Consider the following 19,844-nt stretch of genomic DNA (forward strand, 5'->3'; position numbering starts at 1 on the left):
CTCAAAACCAATGACAATTGGTCAGGAAACATATAGCTGGCTTACCTAATATTGCACTGTTGAGTGTGGAGCAGACAGGCTCTCTTTGGATAGAGTCCAGCTGATAGCCCACTGGACTGCTCCAGGGATCTGAGTATGCAAGCAGGCTAAAGGCATCCTACAGAAACAGACTCCAGTTAAAGGTCGTGGAGGAGTTCACATTACGGTTAAAAACACTGAGGAATTAGCTGCAGGCTAACAGCTATCAGGGGTTTTCATTTCTCTATGATTAGCTATTAGCAAAGTCATAGGGAGCACAGTTCCTAGCATATAGCATCACCACAGAACATTCACAGAGTAAGTGTTTTCTACGTCTAGAATAAAAAAAAATTAAAATAAATAAATAAATAAAAACAGCAGTTGTGAGAACTCTGGCATTATCAAGCAGCGGAAACAAATCAACTGACAACTCTCGCCTTTCAGGTCTGTCCAGATGACAGTCACTTAAAAACAGCTTAATCTCGCTCAGTCGGTTTCTCTCTGGTACTCAAGACATCAAAAGTGCTCTGCAAATATTCTCCCCAAATTTCTAACCTTTTAAATATCACAGGTGTCAAGTGACTGCAATGAACTTCACTAATCATCATGGGCTACGCACCTTCAGCATCTTCTTGTTTGCGGCGTTCTTGCCGCGCTCTCGACGGAGGTGCTCACTCATGCTCTGCAGCTCCCGCCCAAAGTGGATCATCCTCTCGATGGCCGCCTGGCTGCCTCCGCAGAGTTGCCTCTTGAACTGAGCCAGCTCCACCTCTGTGCAGGCAGACAGAGACATAAACAAACAAACAAACAATGCCCCATGGCCAATTAGACATGGTTCTCTTGGCCAAGCGGCACAAGAATAGGTCACAATGTACATTTGATGTCACTAAATGAAAGCATGCCAGGAGCGGAGAGCAGGGTACGGTGGCCCATGTAGCAAACAGTGAGATAATAAGTCACAAATGACAAAAGGAACAATATGTTTTAAAAGGTTTTTTTTTTTCTCCATTGGGGCTAAATGATCAATGACATTCCACCTGTTAACATTAAATGTGCGAATAGTATCTCAGCATTATCGAGCTACAAATCATAATTCTACAACAAACTAAAATGATATAGTTATAGATTAGATTATCGTTCAAAATGTCAGCCAAGATAAAACATGTGCTTGCCTCCAACGGCCACAGGGAATGCTGAGAAACAAAAACATGCAGTCAGCCACAGCATGCTTTATACAATTAACTGGAATTCACATAATAATAATAATAAAAACCTCTCTAAAGTGAAGCTGTGCCACCTCTGGACTTCTATTCAAGCAGTGATTCAGAACAGGGGTACGTTCGTCGTAGGATTGAAGCTAAGTTAATCAATTGGCCTTTTAGCCCGTTAAGATTAGCAAGCTGATTGAGAACAGCAAATATCGGTTCGTTAACGGCTGATCCGCATCCAAATCATGTGGTTAATTTCAACCAGGCTAAACTTACCGGGGCATTTGCGCGTGCACGTCCTACTTCAAAAGGCAGGAAAGGTCGATCACCAAAACAATGATTTTCTAGCGGTATAATGGTTCTAAACTCAAAGAAAAGGGCTCTTTTTTTCTCCGCTGGCCAGCAGGAGATGAACATGAACGCTTATGAAGAATACAAGACCATAATCATGGCAAAATTCAACACCGCCACCGCTGTGAGAGCAAGATGTGTTGGGATGTTTATAGGGTGATATCTATGTATGAATACCTGACGGCAGGTGTCAACTAGTACAGAGGTTCTCTCTACCGGTTCGAAACTACAAGGTTGCTAGTTCAAATCCCCTAACCTCCTTCCTCGATATAATTCTACATTTTCTTGTAAGTCGCTTTGAATAAAAGCGTCTGTTAAATGACTAAATGTATTAATAACAAATACAATAAATTGAAGCAGTGAAAATAAATTGTCTGTATTTCTCTTTATTCTTATCATGAGTCCACCTTAATCATTTTCTACAATAATGATATGCTATGGTGTACTAATAACGCTCATATAATTATGAGTGCTTTGTTCTCCGCATCACCGATACTACAAAAATGTACCACTCGCAAAAAAGCGCAAGACAGTCAATGTTCGACTGTGGTGTTTGCAATAAATGACTCGAGAAGGTCTTGTAAATGAATGATTCTTTGTCGGCTGAATCGGTAGCGCTCATACAAGAATAATTGATCTTGGCGATTGCAAAGAACGCTCTCCCTCCGCTAATCTTATTAACTATCTAATATCAGTCCTTGGTCAATGGGATCCCTCCTTTTTCCGGGGGTGTGGCAAGCTTATCCAGCTACACTTAAGTTAGCCTGCCCTGGAGCAGGTTAGTGCTAATCGATATGTAACTATGGTGATTTATCAAAAGTTGCTTCCACGAACCAAAAAGAGGGGCGTTTTTTATCTTAGCCTGAAAATTAGCTCGCTAAACCGCTTAGCGAGCTACGACGAATACCCCCCAGTACTGTTCCCTTTAAGAGGACCATAATAGGTTTATCTTAATTCTACAGCACTGTCACTAGCTGGCTTGACTACTGGCTACCATGTGTGCTCCTGTCTATCATGATTTCCTACTCAGTCTTCCAAGGGCAGTCAATCACAAGAACGGATCCATTAAAACTCTTCACTCCTTCACGTTTGTATTACATTTGGCTTATTTCATATCCAAAGAACCAGGTGTGGAACCATGGGTCCCCCCCTTATGTGCCGTGGTTCTGCTTAAGGTTCCTTCCTGACTAACAGGGAGTTTTTTCTTGCCCCTGTTGCCATTGTGCTTGCACTAAGGGGGCTCAGGCTCTGGGCTCTGTAAAGCGCCTAGAGACAATTGTATTGTTATGGCGCTATATAAATAAAATTGAATTGAATGCGTTTCAGATATGTTATCTTTGCCATACATGAGCCTGGAAGGAAGGCCTTAAGGGATGTGCACATTGCTATATGGCTGCTCTCACCCATCTCGGCATCACAGTCCTCTGGTTCCACCCCATGTGTTGATCCATTGAGAAAGCCATTGGAGGACGATTCAGACACGCCATTGGAGAAGTGATCCACCTCCATCTCCACTTCACTGCTGTAAATGAAATGGTTACCGTTCATCTGAATTAAAATCTCATTTGTTCAGCAACATGTGTTCTTCTGTTACCAAGGCTAATAGCCAAGGGATGGTGGTCAAAGAAGGAGTGCGTTTCTAGGAGAACATTCCTACAACCACATTCAAAAACTCTAAGAACAGTGACACGAATGGCTTTTGTGTACATCCTACCTCAATGTTATCCTAGCATTCCAAATACATTCTTGGAAAATGTGTACACTTCCAAAGCAGGATGTTGGATCCCATGTGAGCCATATACACTAACAGCAAACAAACCTCAAAGACCCACTGAATAGTAACCTCTAAACCCAAGTATAAAATCCCATGGGTACAGAGTGACCCGTGCAAGGGACAGACTCCGACTGAGGCGGTCTGCCTGAGCAGAGTGCACACTACCTGGTGCTGGGCTGCTGCTGCTGCGGCTGCGGCTGCTGGGGCTGCTGCGGCTGCTGCGGCTGGCTGCATGTGCCATTCAAGCTGCTGAGGTCACCACTGGCCAGGGTGGAGGGGCAGGCCTTCATACAGTTGGCTGAAGAGGTGGGTTTACTGGACAACACACCATTACAGCAGTTACTGTCCAACCCTAGGGAGAGAGGAACAATGTCAGCGGGAAGGGTAGGGTCTTTGTGTTAGGCTCACTCAAGCAGTTTTTCTGACAGTACTAGAAAGCTATAAATCAGCAAATGGATGCTAAAACTACAACACGGCAATGTTGCTACTATTAGAGGGTGACAGAAGAACTTTGGCAGCAGGAATATACCATTTCAGCACTGTAAGACTGTGCGTCTTTGGTAACTAGAATAGACCATTTAGCAATAGACCACTTCAGAACTGTAAGACTGTGCAGCTCATCTGTTACCCCATGTATGTGTAACACATATTCCTGTGTCCTCTGTGAGATTCCAGATAGAGTACCTGTCGGATAGACTTGGGGGCCACTGGCTTTGTGGGTGGGGCTGCTGAAGGGGCGGGGCGAGCCAGGGTAGCTGTCCTGGGACTTGGGGCTCCGCCCTCCCAGGCACCGAACCTCACTGTCCGTGCCGTTCACCATCTCAATGAACTGCCTGACTCTGTAGGGGATGAACGCCATTCGGATGAGTCATGCTGGCGCTTCGGACTTGATTCAAGCAAAACATGTGTGGAAGGATGATTCACACAGATGTGCATCCTTATGTGTGAGCCAGGACTTACTTCAACATGAATAAGAGATCCGGGTTTCTCTCCAAGAGGCTGGGGTAAAGCTGCTGTGTGGTGTCTATAGCTTCTCCCATTCTTCCTGACAGGACCAACTTCTGGATTTCTGAAAGCATTGTTCCCATACAAAATCACTCAAATGTCTTCATCCAACCAACTTCAAATCCCACAGTGCAGCTGTGCGTTATACACTACAACAAATATAGGCCTACACATTTCCTCCAAATATCACTTCCACCTGACCATTTTTTTTTTAAAACTTTGTTAGGTAACTGCATTTTACACTGGCAAGAGCAAGAAAACAAACAGAGCTGAAAATCTCTTCCTTGTTTGGCTGCTAAGCAAACAAGGCCCTAGGTCAGGTGACCTGCGGAGACTCACTCTGTCTGTTTTTGATGGAAGCCAGTTCCTCATGCACGGCCTGATCAGTGGATTTGGCAAAGGCCTCAGCAGTGGCGCAGTAGCTGTGGTGAACAAGGTAGGAGGCCACCATCCTGAGAGAGATGAGGAGATGGGGAGGAGGAGGAGGAGAAGGAGGAAGTCAAACTCAAGATCTAACTCAAGAGCCAATGTGATCTCAATAGCATCAGCCCTTCAGGATGAGGGAAGTTCACAACAAACAAACAAAACTAAAACAAATCATATGGTTGATAGCAGCCCTTCTAAAACATGTCATTTTGTGTTCACACTCCTAGGCAGGAGACTCACTTCTGGAGCATGGCTTGCCATTCTCCCTCTCGCTCCCCTATGGGGAAACGGTCGATCTGGGCCTGGATCTTTGTCCTCCATTCCCGCATGTAGTCCTCAATGTCAAAGACAAACGGGTGCTGCCCAAAGTTAGCATCCACCACCTCCCCCGGGGTCTGGAGGCCGACTGTAGGGTACAGGTTGGGCTGTGCCGACAGAGAACGAGATGTAGAGGAAGAGGTTAGTGTTCACATAGTTCTGATGCTGGTGATTTCTCTTAGAATGATAAGTTATAAAAAAAAAAAACACATACTGACAAAAGATTTTACTTCTGCTCAAGTGATTAACATACACTTTTCTGTGCTGACAGATATTCATGTCATGACAAAAGGACTTTTCTTTGCACTCTGAATAAAAAATATAAATGAAAATTTAAAACTGACATGCTGCCTATTTTAGACTAAACTATATTCTATTTTCTCATCAGACTGAGGTGACATTTTCAGTTTCTGTGTCACAAACCAGCTCCAAACCAGATTTCAAGGAAGGCATTTCATATTTGAGTGAAGGAAACGGTCAAGGCTGGTAAACCAACGCATTTTATTCAAAACACCCACAGAATGTTGGCCTGCTGCCAATGCTGTGTTCTGCTCAATGAATTATTGTTTTATCTCTAAACAAGCTGCCATTCAGCTACTGTCAGGGGAAATGACACGGTGCTACGTCTTAGTGAAGTTAAAAGTAGAGTAAACTAGCCAACACCACTGATACGTGAAAATAATTCACACCTCCTGTGAGGTGAAACGGTAGAGAAAATCTTTGTTTGCTATACCATGCCTCTCATCTGCCCGTTAACAACCTACACCTTCCATCACTAATTTGAGTGCTACCAACCAAACATGTATATATTATATATAATTTTATATATATATTATATATAATTTATATATATATATACACACACACACACACACACACACACACACACACACACACACACACACACACACACACACACACACATATATATATATACACACTATACTACTACTACTATATTATAGTACAAATACATAAAGCACATCAATGTTAGATCCTCTCCATATAAGACACTTCATTGGCAAGCAAACCAATATGGGTTAGCTTTTTAGCAGGTCCTCTTTGGTTAAGCTGGTGCTAAGGTTAGTTATTCAATGGTTATAACATCCTTGGTATTAAATTAGCAGTGACTGCTGTATTTATTAAAAAATGAGAAAAGAAACCTCTACTGTTGTAGCCATGTGGCCAATGTTTACAAAAATCTTTTGTGCAATTATTTCTCCACTTTCTCAGTGAAGGTAAAAATCTAGATTTGATTAATTAACGCATAGAAAATCACCTCGCTGGTAATTTGTTTTGTTATGGAAAAATGATCAACACCTCACCAAGGATAAAAACTTGAAACTAGAGGATCAAATACTCCCAAAACAATATGCCAAACCAGATGCTGGAACCGCAACAACTTGATATTTTTCTTCAGCGTATCCACAGTACTGCTGCTCATAAAACCAAATCAGGGCTAAATTATCACAGAAGCCAATCAAACAATCTTTCAAACACATCAGCACACAGACAAAGAGGCCTGGTCAGATAGCAACAGTACAGTACAACATCTGGTCCAACTTCAATAAACTGCAAATACTTTTAAAACTCACCGGTAAATCTGTGAAAGCTATACCTATAGAGGGGGAAAAAAAGACAATTTTATCTGAACACTGTTTAACCAATTTCTCACAGATTACCTGAATACACAGTCTGCCAAATGTCTATGGTATGAGCAAAATTGATCAATCAAACTTTTTTGCAAAGAGTTACTTGGAGTGGAGTTTTGTGTTTATTATGGAATGAATATATGAATGGCAAACTTGTATACCTAGACTGTGACCATTCTTAGTGTAAAAGCAGGTGTTGTTGATGAGGTTGACACAGCAGCCAATCACATCACCAGTGGTGAAAGTCGGGCCATAGGGCTGCCCTGTACCCGATGAGCAAAAGGAGTGGCCATCGTCTCCGTGGTAACCATATGAGTGTTTGTCCCAACCTGAACATAACAAAAGAAATAGATGTTTTTGCGTTGTTGAAAGATGAACTGCTGTGTGAAAAGCTAATGGATTCAGCTTGGGGTTTTATCTCTTCAGTACTAAGGGCCCACCCAGTGTCCTGTGACTTGTTCAAAACGGACAGGGTGTCACCCAGCTCTGCCAGATATCCCTCGCTGGCTGCATGTGACCCCATCACTGCAGTGTCATCTAAGGCCAGAGTGTTCTTCTAGTCTCTAAAGACACACCCCAAAGGAAACAACATAAAACAGGCCTACTTACGGGTGTTTTGTAGCTGTATCTCAGACAGACAGACACACACACACACACACACACACACACACACACACAGCAAAAGAAAGTGCACCTACAGACTGGATGGAAACTTGCAGAATTGCTTTACCTGGAAGTCTGTTCATGTTGACCCCCTGTGCAGACAAGCCTATTCCCATGTAACTGAAAACCAAACAAAACATTAATACTATTTCCAATCTGACAGTGTGATATGTAATGTTATGTGAAAAATATATATTTTTAGGTTTTCACACCATATAAACATAACAGGTTTGCTCCCTTACCCATCTCTCCCTTTACTGATGATTTTCACCTCAAAGTAGTAAACACCACATGCTGCTGGGATGGGGTGGGTTGCCCGTACAGAGGCAGCGTCTTTTGGGGTCTTTCCGTGTCCTTAGTGGTTGAGGGAGACACATACATTGTCCAGTGAGAACATATGCAGGCACTAAAATGGGAGGCTGCAAGTGTAACGTATAACAAATCTCACCTAACCAAAAACTCCACCATCACTAGCGTAAATTTTCTCACCTTACTCAAAAACTCAAAACATTAACCTGTATAACTGCCCATTTAAAATACTATAGATTATATAATAAAACATTAGAATGTATAAATGTCATGTAAAAATAGAGTTGGCCAGTGTAGCTACATATCAAACTAAAGCATCTCATCTGACACGCATACAAAAATAAGCGGACGTTACAGTTAACTATCGACCAGGTGATAGATATACTAAAAGATACGGCTAGTTGTGGGAGAAAATCAAAGGGCTTCTGAGAGATAGCTGAAGATGGAGGCTTGACGTCATAACTCGGGGAAAATGTTTAGCAAGCTAACGACAGCAAGCTGATTATAGTTAGCTATAGAGCTTCAATATGGCGAGATTGCACCACGACTACTAACAGTTATGAGTGCATCCTGCGCAATCCACCTCGTATGCGTTTTCAAAGGATTCAACAATAGTCAGCTCTATTTCTGTCCGATTCGGTTAATCTTTAAGTTGGCATCATGCTAGCTGTTATCTTGTTTACTCGTTAGCTCTGCACTGAAGCGATCATGTACCAAGTCAACATTTCCGGACCTGGCTGACCTGTTGGGTCTACTGAACTAAACGATAGCTTTATTCAACTGACATGTAAATGACAGTGTCACTACCCGGGTCCCAGATTGACACAAGACGATAGATAATATTAATGATCTAATCATACTGACAAACAGCAAGAAACGCAACTGAATTATGAAATAGCTGACAATAATACACTAGCCTCAAAACTCATAGCTAGCACATCAACAACTTGATGCGTACAGGGTAGCTGTCCTCCAAACTAGCTAGAGCAGGTATGTAGGTGACATTAGATTTCACACGCTAAACCGAAATAAACTGTCGCTAAGTCAACTCAGTTAACTAACAATAAAGGCTCCACAGCTCCAAACCTCTATATTTAGACTCAGTCAAATGATCTCGCCTGTTAGCTGGCGAGTTGGCCTTTAAAGCTAAGGCATGCTAACATTTGCATTTAGCTAAATAGCCAGCGAGCTACAGTAACGTTAGCTTATGTTGATGTTACTTCATAAAGTAAGTTAGCGACCTAGCTTGACAGCTGTAACAGACTAGCTTGCTACATAGTTCAAGCAAATAGTGTCTGACATTACACCACACTAAATCGGTGGCCGGTTATTTTTAGCCAGGCAAAGTTAGCATGTTAACCAGATTGACTTTTGTGGATTCCCAAGAGAAAACAACAAACTAACCAAACTGTTTAACCTACCTATGCGATAAGTTAGCAAACTAACTAGCTAGCCACTGCAGCTAACACTGATTTGGTAATACTTTATAAATGTGACGCAAGCTAGCTACAAATAAAGTTAGCATCCGTCGTTTAAGGGAGCTAGCCTGTAAGAACGTTGGTTTATTTTCGTCGTACCTTTGTAATGTACTCGTAGATTGTTCTGTGAAAGACCAATGTAACTGAACTTGTCCTTGGGACTCCATGATCTAGGCAGTAGAGTCTCTTGTTCATTTACAGCTGGATATAGACTTCTAAGTCGCTGATTGAGCTCCTTTTCCTGCTCGTTAAGAGCAGAGTCTCCGTGAACAACAACCGACATCAGAAATCCACAGCCCGATGATGGTCCTGACATGACGATTCGTTTCGGTTTCGGTTGTTTTAATAGCTAGCCAGCTTCTTTCAGCTGGGCTGCTATTCAAGAGTGACAATTTCTAGTCGTTTACTTGACCACAAATATCGTGGTCCTAGCCAGCTAGCTTCAATGCTAGCACCGAACAACTCGAAGTTAGCTCCTCAGCTTGCTTGTCCAAGTAAGCAATCGTAACAGCTAGCTAACATTAGCTGACATGCACAAGGCAAATAAACTACAGCTCTAACCAACATTTGCCATCTAGAAAATGTTAGAAAAGTTCGACGCTATGCCGTTAACACGATACACAATAAATCCTATATACTATATTGACACTGGACATCGACAGATAGCTCTGTAGGTAAACCCGATCTTTTGTTTGTTGTTAGTGAGGGATCCACAAATCCGATTGGCTAAGAGGAGGTCCAGTCACACTTCCTCGAGGACATCATACATGACCAGACATAACCACTTATTTTCCACTCAGGTAGCCTACTGTAACTTCAGGCTAAGTTGGCTATCCATAAATTGTCTGTATGTATGTGTTTTTAGTTAAGGTATTTAGTAGTCGCTTTTGTTCAAAGCAACTTACAACTTAGATAATATAATGTAAAAGGGTTTCATTACGTGAAATATACGAGGAAGAATGCAGCCTGTGTTATAGCAATTTCTTTCCCCAATATTTGACACAAATTGAACAATTACATGTAGCCTACCTATGGATGGATATGGAAATACATAATTGAACATTACATGTAGTCTACCTATGGATGGCTATGGCAATAAATAAATTGAACATTACATGTAGTCTACTTAGTCTACTTATGGATGGATATGGAAATAACAAGTTATTGTCTGGTGAGAGGAGGGGGGGGGGGGGGGGGGGGGAGCATGGTTTATTGCCCTGAACTGGTATTGTCAAACATGTAAAATGCCATAATGCTTTCTCAATTAAGAATGATCAGTGATCAGTTAACGTATATGAAAGGTTTTCTCATGGTTTCAGAAAATGTTGCTTTTATCCACATTCCTTCCTCATCCCAAATTGTCACCAGGCTTGCATTTTCAACATCACAGTCTACCAGAATATTTTCTGTTGCGTTATTATGGTTGGATGTAGAGATATCCTGTATGGACATATACATACTCCTTCATCTTGCAAAAGACTACAAAAGTCAAATCTTCCAAAAGTGTTTCATCATTTAATTTCTTGTCACAAAAATGATAGCTGACAAAAAGACTGCTAAAGTCACAATGCATTGACACAACATGTTATATTCAAGACATTGATCTGTTTTTGCAAATTCCATAAATCACAGAGAAATCATATTTATGACATTTGATCATTAAGGGATAATCATAGATCAGTTACTTTGCAAAGGAGTGCATTTGGTGGCTCAGACTAACATTCCTCAACTTTTTGCATACAAACATTTGAACGTGTGAAAGACAGCCCTCAGTCATGTTTACAGTTAGGCAAACATACAACCTCCATATTCAGTTGAGTGCTCTATAAATATGCAGATAATCCTTCATTTAAAGTATTTTTAAAAGCTAATTAATTACATATTTAAAGTTCTTAATGCTGAAGAAGAGTTGTTTTTTGTCAGTGTTTGGTGGACCAGTTCTTCAAAATGACAAACATTTCAAAGCAGCTGTTAGCAAAACAGAGAGCTATTGGTAATGCTACTTTTGCTAGCTGAAAACTACTTCTACTTATGTTCTGTTGTGTCCATTGCCCCATCATATATTATTTATTTTTGTTGGTTCCAAACTATCCAAAACTGTGGTGGCAAATAATGGATATAATATTGTATCCATATAAATGGTGTCCTCTAACCACGCTGGAGCAACACGTCACAGTAAAGTCAGGCTGGTGATGTGGATGGTTGCCCTTTGGTTGTTAGGGTGGCACGCAGTCCCAAAATTCGTGGCAAAGGCACTGGCAGAGCCCATATGCCATGATCATGAGCAGGCTAGCGGGCACCAAGCTGACCAGCAGCACGCCCAAGGTGGTTTTCTGCATTATGAGCAAGTAGACGCCCAAAGGAAGAGAGCTGAAATACAGCAGACCCAGGAGCCACACCAGGGCCCGGGCTGACGTCTGACACAGCAACGCTGCACAATTCCACACTGTCCATCTCTGTGTGATAGAAGCCATGGAATCCAGGCTGGAGGAGCGGTAGTCCCTGCTACGGCCTGCCAAGGGCCCTGTCTGAGGGCCAGACTCCGGCGGAGGCTCCATAATGGTGATGACCACATAGTTGGAGCTGTGCAAGGAAGAGGGAGAGGCTGTGGCAGAGGCACCCACCAGAGAGCTCAGGTTCCTCGGACTGAGGAGGATCTCTCCAGGGCACTCGTGAAGATTTCTGTGGTTGCGCACCTGAAGGGACAGCGCCGTCACCAAGTTACAGTCATCGGGGAGGCTGCCCACTGCTTCTCCAGGCAAACCGGTGATGTATCGACAGAATGGGCACACTATTGCATTTGGCGGTGACTCCCCCAAGTCCAGGATTTTGGCCAAGCACTTGGCACACAGCCGATGGCAACACTCGAGCACCTTGGGCCGGCGGTTGGAGAGGCTGTAGGGGCAGTAGCAGATCTTGCATTCTAGCTCCTCTGTGGCGACGCCGTCCTCCAGTGTCTGTCCCATCATCTCGCCCTCTTCTCAGCTCTGGCGGATTGGGCACTCAACGGGCAGGGCCTGGGAACATAGTCGCGAGGCAGCTGCAGCTACGCCACTTCTTGGGTCCGGAGGGTGTCCCATGCAGGCTGAGTGTAGCAGGGCAGGGTAGAGCAGAGCGGAACATCCCCCTGTGCTGTGCCACACAGCTCTGGGCTGATTCGTGCAGAAGAGCCTTTCATGCACTGTGTGGAAGGGTGGGGAGAGGCCGCCACAGAAAAGATAACTGTTAACACAGCAATAGAGAACAAACACAACAGCAACAAAGCAGCCCCTGTAAAACCAGGGCTGGAATTTTCTAGCTGGGCCTTTTGTTGCCAGTGCAATTCAGTCCAATTAGTGGTGCAGCACGTCTTTCTGGTACACTGTTAATAATGACCGAGAGAGGGGTCATTCACTTGCAGAGGGGTAGGTTGTAATAAAGAATCTTCCACTGATTGCCAGCCAAAAGGAAAAGGAGTCCTCCAAAAGACACATGAAACTACATTTTCAGAATGATTTGAGTCATTAAAAAGTAGACACCACAGGATTGTTGTGATTGTGTGATACTGTACAAGGTGTTACTGGGATTGTGATTTGGCTTTGGAAAAGTGCCCTTGTTTTTGAGCCAGTTCTGTAGAGTTGAGTCACTAAGAGAGCAAAATGGGTCAGGACTCTTAGCTTCATTCTTCTCTGACCCTGAGAGGCAGACATTATTCAGAACCTTCCATGTGTGATGAATGTCAGGAGAGCGGGGAAACATACTAAATGTTTTTTCCTTTTCAACCCCTGCTCAAGGACTCTGACTCTTGACTCTTTAGCTGTTGGGCTTTGAAAACTAACATATGTTTGGATGTAACTTGGATCAGTTTTATGATGAAAATTAAAACAATATTGTTTTCCTGACTTGCCCATCAATGACACACATAGGCATTGAAAAATATGTAATAAACACACATGTTTTTTTTTACATGTCTTTTAAATATATTATTCTAATTGTGTTTAAGAAGTGAGGAGTCTGTCCATCTGTTTTCTAATGTTTTGTTACATTCTGTTTAATAATGACATTATAAATATATAAAATATATGTTGTCTTTGAAATTACTTCTCCTTTCCTTCTCATTTTTTAATCGGATAGGTAATCTATTGTAAGATATGACTAGTTGGCACACCCCCCTCCCTCCCCTGACGAAGCGAAAACGATGACGTCAGATCTCCCCAAAGCAACCCTAGCAGCCCCAGAAATTACGTCAACGACCGAACAACAACAAAATCTACAGCAGCTGTGAGCGAACCCTGACCGTGACTAGACGGTATTGTTTTTGTATGTCGTGTTAGGACAGAAACGACACTGTTGATACCAAAGAGGCGGGGCGTACGGTCATAGGCATAGGGAAGGGATTCTCTCTGGAGCTCAGGTGGGGCGATGGCGGAATCTAGGAAAGAGCTGTCAACCGGTTCCCGACATCCATCAGTTGGCTCGCCCTTATGTCGCATCTCCATCGTGATAAATTGGAAGAGACCGCTTTGGACCTCCTCAGTCTTTGTTGTCACCAATTCAGTTTTCTGGTAAGATATTCATGACGCAATGTACATCTAACAAATGTCAAGGTCTTGCAACATTGTCCTAGCTTTTTTTTTTTATAAAGGTAGCCTTGGACACATGTTTGTGGAATAACATTTATATCACCCCTGAAAAGTCTAATTGACTATGGCCTTAAATGACTGAAGCTCAGCCTAGTTAGCCTAGCCTAAATAGTTAGTTCTGATATTTGGGAGAGATCATGATTTTAACTGTCAAATGCAGTGATCCTCATGTAAGCTGTGACTGCAGTTGCATTTAGAACTTTTAAAACTGGAACTTGGTACCTATCACCACATGTGGAATAATGGTAGCCTATGCTTTAACAACATTAGCTGAATAGAAGATCAGCTGGCATTCACCTGCCAGTAACTGACCATTCTGCCATACACAGTAGGCCAAGACGGTATGATTACTGAGCTCATTCGAAAAAAAATCTATGTAGGTTAACCCCTGGTTTGTTTGCAAATCAGGCATTTTTTCCCCTGCTTTGCAAATGCTCAAGCCTTTTTTCCTGTTAGATGTGGCCTCAACTTGTACAGTACAGATTGTATTGTTAAACATGCTGTTATCTATATTAAACTGGAAAAGAAAAACACTTGCATGTGCAGTGAAAACAGCATACACGCATGCAACTTCTTTTATTACTGTAGTAGCCTTGATTACTTATCTAGAAGAAGATGAACATGACTGTGGTTCCATGGCCTTGCACCAAAACTGTAAAAAGGCATGATAGACTAACCAGGTGCATGTCCATATGAAAAATATTGCTCTCCAATGTGGCAGCATCTCCTTCACCATTGAGGCTATTTGAGTAACCCCATTTGAAACCAATCATTTGATCTGGATGACAAGACTTCTTTTTGGGGTTCTTGATTTTCCCCACAGGTTTGTGACCCTTAGTCCCTGCAGAGTGTTCAGCCTCATGTGCTTGAGCTTGGCTCTGATGGTTATCATACGGTTTGTGCGGGATCTGTGCCGGACCAGATCCAAAGGTACAGTATGACGATAATGATTTGACATAGATATTTGTTTATAAGTATGGCTTACACTGTGGTCATGTCCTCAATATCAGGCCCATTGTTAACACAATGATGGGGCTATAACCCTTCCTGTAGAAGACATGTCACCCAGGTAACCATCATACTTAGCCTACTCTTTTGCTCTACCCATGGCCAATACCCTAATGCATGATGGTAATCATTTCAGACTGTTGATTTGTACCCATCTGGTACGTTAAATGTGGAGCATGTAGGGCTGCTGATAAATAATCACAAACTGTGGCTGTCACACCATGCCTCAGCTGGGGATTATCGTCTCCTAATGAGTCAGCTGTAAGCCTGGTGTAACAGCAGGACACAGGACTCTACTGCTGGGCTGAAGGCCCATCACGTTGTGGTTTGATATGCAGTGCTGAAATTATGGTTAGGGAAATGTAGCACCGTGAGCTCAAAGTGCTGTGAGGAACGCAACATTGCACAGCTTGCTTGCACTGATGACTTGACTTGATTAATATAATTAGTTGTAATCGATAAAGACAGCATTTACATTATTTTATTTTTGTCTTCCATAGGAACTCATTTATGGCACAGTATGACTGGAAGGTAAGTTCAGGATGTTTAATATTATTATAGCCTACAGATCTCTTGGTAGACCCCATGGAACCACTGATTCAGGGAAGCTGTAAACCTTTGCTGCAATACAGTTGTTGTAAGTAATATTTCACCATCAGTATAACTATATTCAGTAATCAGGAAATTCCCAGACAGTTTTGTGTATGCAGGGTACATTTAATGAATGCCGGTACACTTATACAGTGGCTAGCACAAGACCTGCTATTAATGCTTTCATCAGGTTTAAAGCAAAGGTCACCACAAACCAGAAACAAAAGCCTATTTCCACAGGTAGAGAATAACATGAATGTTGGACACTTTAAGTTTTGTCCACTAGATGGTGCTAAATGTTTTTCTCTCTCATAAGGTCCAGGTACACTTCTGCAGACGTGGATTTGCGCAATATGGATACAGGCGTGCGCATTAGTGTGTCCCCAAGTGTACTCGTTTTTGTGCTGTTGCGAACAAACTGAGCGCGTGTGCACCTCAACCTTATTGTACTGAGTGCATGCAAACTGCTGCACGCTCAGTTTCGCACATGCAAAGTCAAAACGGACATGTCAGTACAGACACAACACTTTGCTGCAGCACAGACAGTCCATGCGGGCTGTGCGGATGACAACATTTGCGTCATCCACACTGTGCGGAGACCGTACGCAGACCATGTCCGCAGAAGTATACCAAACGCTTCACAGAAGTACTTCAGACAGTCACAGTGTTTCACAACAGCTGACTGGTTTTGTGGCATCCAATGAGCCTTCCTAACTGTCAGATAGAAGCTGCTGTTGATGCAGCTGTTGAGTGTGGATAGACCTAATGCCACTTACCCTGAGGACGGCATGCCAGTCCATGGCTGTGACCTGGGCAATGAACAACTTTCACAGAAAGGGCATGTTTACTTGCTTATACATGTTGAAGTAGTTGAAACATACACAAATGCCTTTCAATAACCACACATTCATGATGCATCTGTTAGATAGTCATGTTTTATACCTGTTTTGAGCAGACCTAATGGCACCTCATTGTCACAGGGTCCTTTAGACGGGCACACATCATTTTAAAATATCAAAAAGGTTTTGCTTCCCTGAAACAAGTCAGTGTGAGTCCTGTCTTAGCAACCCAACAGGTAGCCATAGGTGACCACACCAGGAAGGAGGAAAAGCAGGTCTTCAGTGACTGGGGAAAAATTCTGTTGTTGGTTTATAGCTGACATCAGAGGAAATGGACCACATCAGTTGTACTGTTTAGATACCTGCAAAGCACATTATGCCAATGAGGAGGATGGAAGAATGACTATCACTACATATCAGAGCATCAGAAGAATGCCAGGAGAGCTACAGGCCATGGGTCACAAATGGATATCCCACATAAAGCTTAACGTTCTTCAAACATCTTATATGCAGCTGAGAGAAAAAAAACAATTTTTTCTTCATTTTCTATTATTCTTATCACATCTGGTCGTGTTTACCTTTATCTTCTGGCATTGCCTCAGAGGCCTCCTTTGTTGTTGTTCATAAAGGCCTGTGTATTGCACAACCAGACCCAGTGGCAGCATTGTGTTGGGGAGGGTTGGATGCCACTGAAGTAATCCCCCTCTGGGTGTTTATGTGAGGTGGACCTCATTAAAGAGGCGGGCTGCTGGAGAGCCGCTGGTCAGCCTGGTCAGTTATGTAGGCCCAGGTCGATATGGGTCATGTTCCAGTGTGTGTCTTTACTCCTCAGCCCCCACTCTACTAAAGCCCCCTGCGCCATGTTCCAGTGTGTGTCTTTACCCCTTAGCCCCCACTCTACTAAGGTCATGTTGCAGTGTGTGTCTTTACCCCTCCAGCCCCCACTCTATTAAAGCCCCCCCCCCCCCTGGGTTCACTGGGTTCTTCAGGAAGTGGAACCTTCACTGCAAGCTTTTCTGTGTCATTCTCAGATTATTGGCTCTTGAAAGAGTGCATTGTTGAGGTGCAATACTGGAAATCCGATGCGATGGCGGGTATTTGCTTTATCTCAGCTGGTGTGATTTTGTAAACACTTGCGGTTGATACACCTACCCTGGCCCCGAAATGAAAAGCTGAGGCTAAGTTGTAGTCCACTGCATAACAGAGGCCTTTTAACGTTTTAACTCATATGATGTCTTGGACTGCTGATTTTGATGTACAGGCATTCATGAATGTAGACAGAATCATTACTGAATTATTATGCAGTTGTAGTTGTGTGACACAAAATTCTCAATGGCTGAACTTAAAAGATTAAGGTGTATCAATACAATTATCATATACAATATCAATATGAGATACTGTAATGGTTTCTGAGGCAACTGACTAATACTGCTGTACTCTAATAGAAGCTTTGTTATTTTTATTGGTACAGTATGTTACATTTTCCTGGCATGTTATCATAGGGTTAGTCCAGGCCAGATTGTGTAGGACTGGGCCTCCTTTGTAGTGATGGTTCCTGATGGACATCAACTGTATCTAACCACAAACAGGTCAGTTCAAATTAAATGTTCTGATTTTGTTTAAAATGAACAACCCAAATACTGCATATGTATGGGGCGCCGTTTGTAAAATGTTGCACGTTCGAAAATCCTGCTCAGTTTTGCTACATTTAGCATTTTCATATGGAACAAAAAGCACGACAATATTCGAATGTCACTTTTTCAAGCATTTAGAGAGAAATTCATGTAAATTCATGCGATAACTTTTCCAAGGATATTTTTTGGCAGTAACACAAAGTTGTTAAATAATATAAATATTTCATCTAAATGTTAATGTTAAATGTAAATGTTAAATATAAATGTAAATGTTAAATGTAAATGTTAAATATAAACGTAAATGTTCGATGTTATATATAAATGTTAAATATAAGTGTTTAATGTAAATGTTAAATGTAAATACAAATATCAAATGCTAAATGTAAATGTTAAATGTAAATGTTAAATGTAAATGTAAATGTTAAATGTAAATGTTCAGTCTACATGTCAGACTTGACGACAGAACATTAGAATATTTACGGTAATTCATAGCTTTCAGTAACACTACCAGGGATACCTTGCGGGCAAAATGTGTCGACCAACAGTGGACATCGTCGAGCAGTGCAACCTACTCAATTACGATCGCCATCAAACACAGATCATACCACAATAGCCAGACAGAGATATCTAGAAAAAAAAATACATTTTGGGAACCTGTGATCCCTTTACTGCACCCGCTGATATTTGTATTTCTATAACGTCGTAGAAGTCCCTGCCTGAGCTCCAGTTTGGAGATATTTACATATATCTAATAGAAAATCCGTCCCCCTACACACCTTAAAAACTGAAAGCCTACCAAAAGCACAGATAGTAATTTAATTTTCAGAAGGGGATGGGTTAATAACGATGTCGTCTGGAAGGTGAAAACTAATAAACATCTTCATTATCAGAGCAAAGATGATTGCCATTTAATAGCTAGCTACCAGCTAGCGAGCTACATGCTGTTAGCTAGCAACCTTTAGCCTACCCAACACTGTTCTTTATCATTTTACACAATTTCCTGGTTAACACAAGTACAACCACCTGGTCTGGCGAATGACAACTGAAATTATCTTCCCAAGTATTTTCTACTGGCATTGTAGTATTACCAGTTGGATGACAAAATACAGTAGCCTAGCCTAGTTGCTTAGGTACTTGTCGCAATCTCAGAGCAGAAACCGGGTAATCCAATTTGAATCGTGTTGATGCTTTGTTTCTTGACTTTATTTCTTGATCTATTCCCGTTTTAGGTAGTTATTCTGATGAATGAGGCGACCAAAACAGGGTTAATGCTTTTATTGCAAGCTCCAAAAAGAAGGCTACTTTACTGCCCGCCTGAAAAGTTGGTCGCAAACTGGTAATTCTGAGGTGACGTGAAAACTATGAAAGCCAATTACCGTAAATATTGTAAGGTTCAGTCTTCAAATCTGACATGTAGACTGAACATTTAACATTTACATTTACATTTACATTTAACATTTAACATTTACATTTAGCATTTACATTTAACATTTACATTTAACATTTATATATAACATTGAACATTTACGTTTATATTTAACATTTACATTTACATTTAACATTTACATTTATATTTAACATTTACATTTAGATGAAACATTTATATTATTCAACAACTTTGTGTTACTGCCAAACATTATTCTTACATGAATATCTCTCTAAATGTTTGAAAAAGTGACATTTGAATATTGTTGTGCTTTTTTCCCCATATGATAATGCTAAATGTACCAAAACTGAGCAGGGTTTTAGAACGTGCAACATTTTACAAACGGCGCCCCATACATATGGACTACTCTGGGAGCTCTGGTGTTTTTTAGTAGGATGCCATAAACGGAAGTTTACTATTACAAAACCTGTGCTTTACTCTAACATCTGAGCCCAAAAAGCTGTGCTTTGCTCTAATATCTGAGCCCAAAAAGCAGATGTGTACTCAGAAAACAAGGCCTCA

At 41.8% G+C, this 19,844-nt stretch overlaps 2 protein-coding genes across 2 annotated transcripts in view; both read right to left on the minus strand.

The window, feature by feature from the left end:
- LOC116219497 (ran-binding protein 9-like) overlaps window positions 1-9,663 on the minus strand; it is an 18,616-nt gene extending 8,953 nt beyond the window's left edge. The window contains exons 1-13 of the mRNA XM_031562792.1: window positions 9,302-9,663; window positions 7,658-7,769; window positions 7,483-7,535; window positions 6,914-7,081; window positions 6,696-6,718; window positions 5,023-5,207; window positions 4,696-4,808; window positions 4,312-4,420; window positions 4,036-4,190; window positions 3,517-3,703; window positions 2,981-3,099; window positions 638-789; window positions 16-157 (exon numbers count right to left, since the gene is read on the minus strand). Of these exons, the coding sequence (XP_031418652.1) occupies window positions 16-157; window positions 638-789; window positions 2,981-3,099; window positions 3,517-3,703; window positions 4,036-4,190; window positions 4,312-4,420; window positions 4,696-4,808; window positions 5,023-5,207; window positions 6,696-6,718; window positions 6,914-7,081; window positions 7,483-7,535; window positions 7,658-7,769; window positions 9,302-9,518 (1,735 nt within the window). The 5' untranslated portion in view covers window positions 9,519-9,663. The remainder of the gene's footprint in view (window positions 1-15; window positions 158-637; window positions 790-2,980; window positions 3,100-3,516; window positions 3,704-4,035; window positions 4,191-4,311; window positions 4,421-4,695; window positions 4,809-5,022; window positions 5,208-6,695; window positions 6,719-6,913; window positions 7,082-7,482; window positions 7,536-7,657; window positions 7,770-9,301) is intronic.
- A 1,034-nt stretch (window positions 9,664-10,697) lies between these two features.
- Window positions 10,698-12,432, minus strand: LOC105907513 (E3 ubiquitin-protein ligase RNF182). Its single transcript, XM_031563157.1, has one exon. It carries the CDS (start codon window positions 12,169-12,171, stop codon window positions 11,419-11,421), a length of 753 nt encoding a protein of 250 aa, XP_031419017.1. The 5' UTR covers window positions 12,172-12,432; the 3' UTR covers window positions 10,698-11,418.
- Between the last annotated feature and the right edge of the window lie 7,412 nt (window positions 12,433-19,844).

The sequence above is a fragment of the Clupea harengus genome, chromosome 25 (assembly GCF_900700415.2).
Source record: "Clupea harengus chromosome 25, Ch_v2.0.2, whole genome shotgun sequence".
Taxonomy (NCBI): domain Eukaryota; kingdom Metazoa; phylum Chordata; class Actinopteri; order Clupeiformes; family Clupeidae; genus Clupea; species Clupea harengus.

Bases quoted from the DNA above. Each gene is read 5' to 3' on its own strand.
- LOC105907513 (XM_031563157.1), bottom strand. From the start codon at position 12,171: ATGATGGGACAGACACTGGAGGACGGCGTCGCCACAGAGGAGCTAGAA.